This window comes from Pteropus vampyrus, unplaced genomic scaffold (assembly GCF_000151845.1).
Source record: "Pteropus vampyrus isolate Shadow unplaced genomic scaffold, Pvam_2.0 Scaffold612, whole genome shotgun sequence".
NCBI lineage: Eukaryota > Metazoa > Chordata > Mammalia > Chiroptera > Pteropodidae > Pteropus > Pteropus vampyrus.
This window is the reverse complement of record NW_011889393.1, coordinates 79,556-80,870: the sequence shown is the minus strand read 5'-3', so window position 1 is coordinate 80,870 and position 1,315 is coordinate 79,556. Positions and strand designations below refer to the sequence as shown.

Here is a 1,315-nt window from a genome sequence, read left to right as displayed (position 1 = left end):
ACCTGATTGAAACGGAGCCGCGCGCGGCCCCTCGCCTCACGCTGTCGGTGGGCAGCCCTCACTTGTCCCCCACCACCTCCTCCCACGCACCGGGCACTTAGACGTTCCCGTAAGCAGCACCAGGGCTGGGGACTGTGCATCCCGACAGAGAGCTGCGGGCTGGGTGACGCGTCCCCTGACCCTCGTTGGTGTCCCCGCGCAGGACTGTGGACGCTGGCCGTGGAGCAGCACGCGCGTCCCCTCCCCCGGGGCCTTCGAGCTGTCCCGTGTCTTCCCTCGATGTCAGCTCCCCAGCCATCCCTGAGCTGGCCTGCAGCCTGCAGCCCCGCCAGCCCCCCCCCCCGGGGGCCTTTCTTTTTATATTTAATTCCCCCTTAATCTGCAGTAAGTCGGAGACCAGACGACTGAGCGTTTGACGGTTTGAATGTCAGCTCTGTCTTGAGAAAAGAAGGCAGGAGACTGGAGTACCCCAGCTTTCATCTAAGGGGACTGCGCAGTGACCGTGTACAGCGGGGGCCTGTGCACAGCCAGCCATTCCCGAAGGAGGGTGTGTCTGGCGTCCTGTGCTCGCCTGCAAGGCGCAGGCTCACAGGTGTCCACAGGTGTGTCTGAGCGTTCAAGGGAGAGTCCCCTGCACCCCCATACAACAGGGGAACACTCAGTCAGCAGTTCTGGGTGGCCCAAAGCAAAAGCAGTCAGAAACAGGGGACGCGAAGGAGGCAGAAGAGAGAGAAAGAACAAGCTATCAAAGAGAAAGCAGAGGGATGGAAGGAAATGAGAAAAACGGAGGTGAGTGGAGAATGAGCGGTGTCCCCAAAGCACCCTGGCCATTGCGCGTCACCGAGGTACAGTGACCGCGTGAACCCGCCCCGGAGATCCGGCCTGCGCTTAGTTCGCCCCCGCAGAGCGCCGTTTACCTGTACACGATGCCTTTGGAGTGCAGGAACTGCAGCCCGAGAATGATTTCAGCCGCGTAAAACCTGGGGGAAGCAGCGAAGGTTCACCGTGAACGTGAACGCGCTGACACGGCGGCGACCGCAGAGCCCCACTCCCCCCGCGGGCGCTCGGGGCGCAGCTGGCGCCTCACATTAGCCCTCGCTGCCTGCCGCAGGCGCTCATCCTTCTGTTTTAAACCACAGAGCTCAAACGGGCTTTTCTCTCCCCTAGGAAAACATCCACCGGCGGTAAATGTAATAGTATAACGGGAAAATCACGTTCCTTTTTATTTCGAACTCTGCTTGGAGCCCCTGGACCTGTATGCAGGGTCATTCCAAATAGATGGGACTTGTTTGTGTGCAAGAAATGCAGCCTCAGC

The 1,315-nt window shown here is 60.2% G+C and overlaps 1 protein-coding gene across 1 annotated transcript in view; it reads right to left on the bottom strand.

The window, feature by feature from the left end:
* The window catches only part of LOC105308675 (protein kinase C theta type-like), a 79,362-nt gene that overhangs the window by 17,348 nt on the left and 60,699 nt on the right, over positions 1-1,315 (bottom strand). The window contains exon 14 of the mRNA XM_023525710.1: positions 918-980. Coding sequence (XP_023381478.1) covers positions 918-980 — 63 coding nt within the window. The remainder of the gene's footprint in view (positions 1-917; positions 981-1,315) is intronic.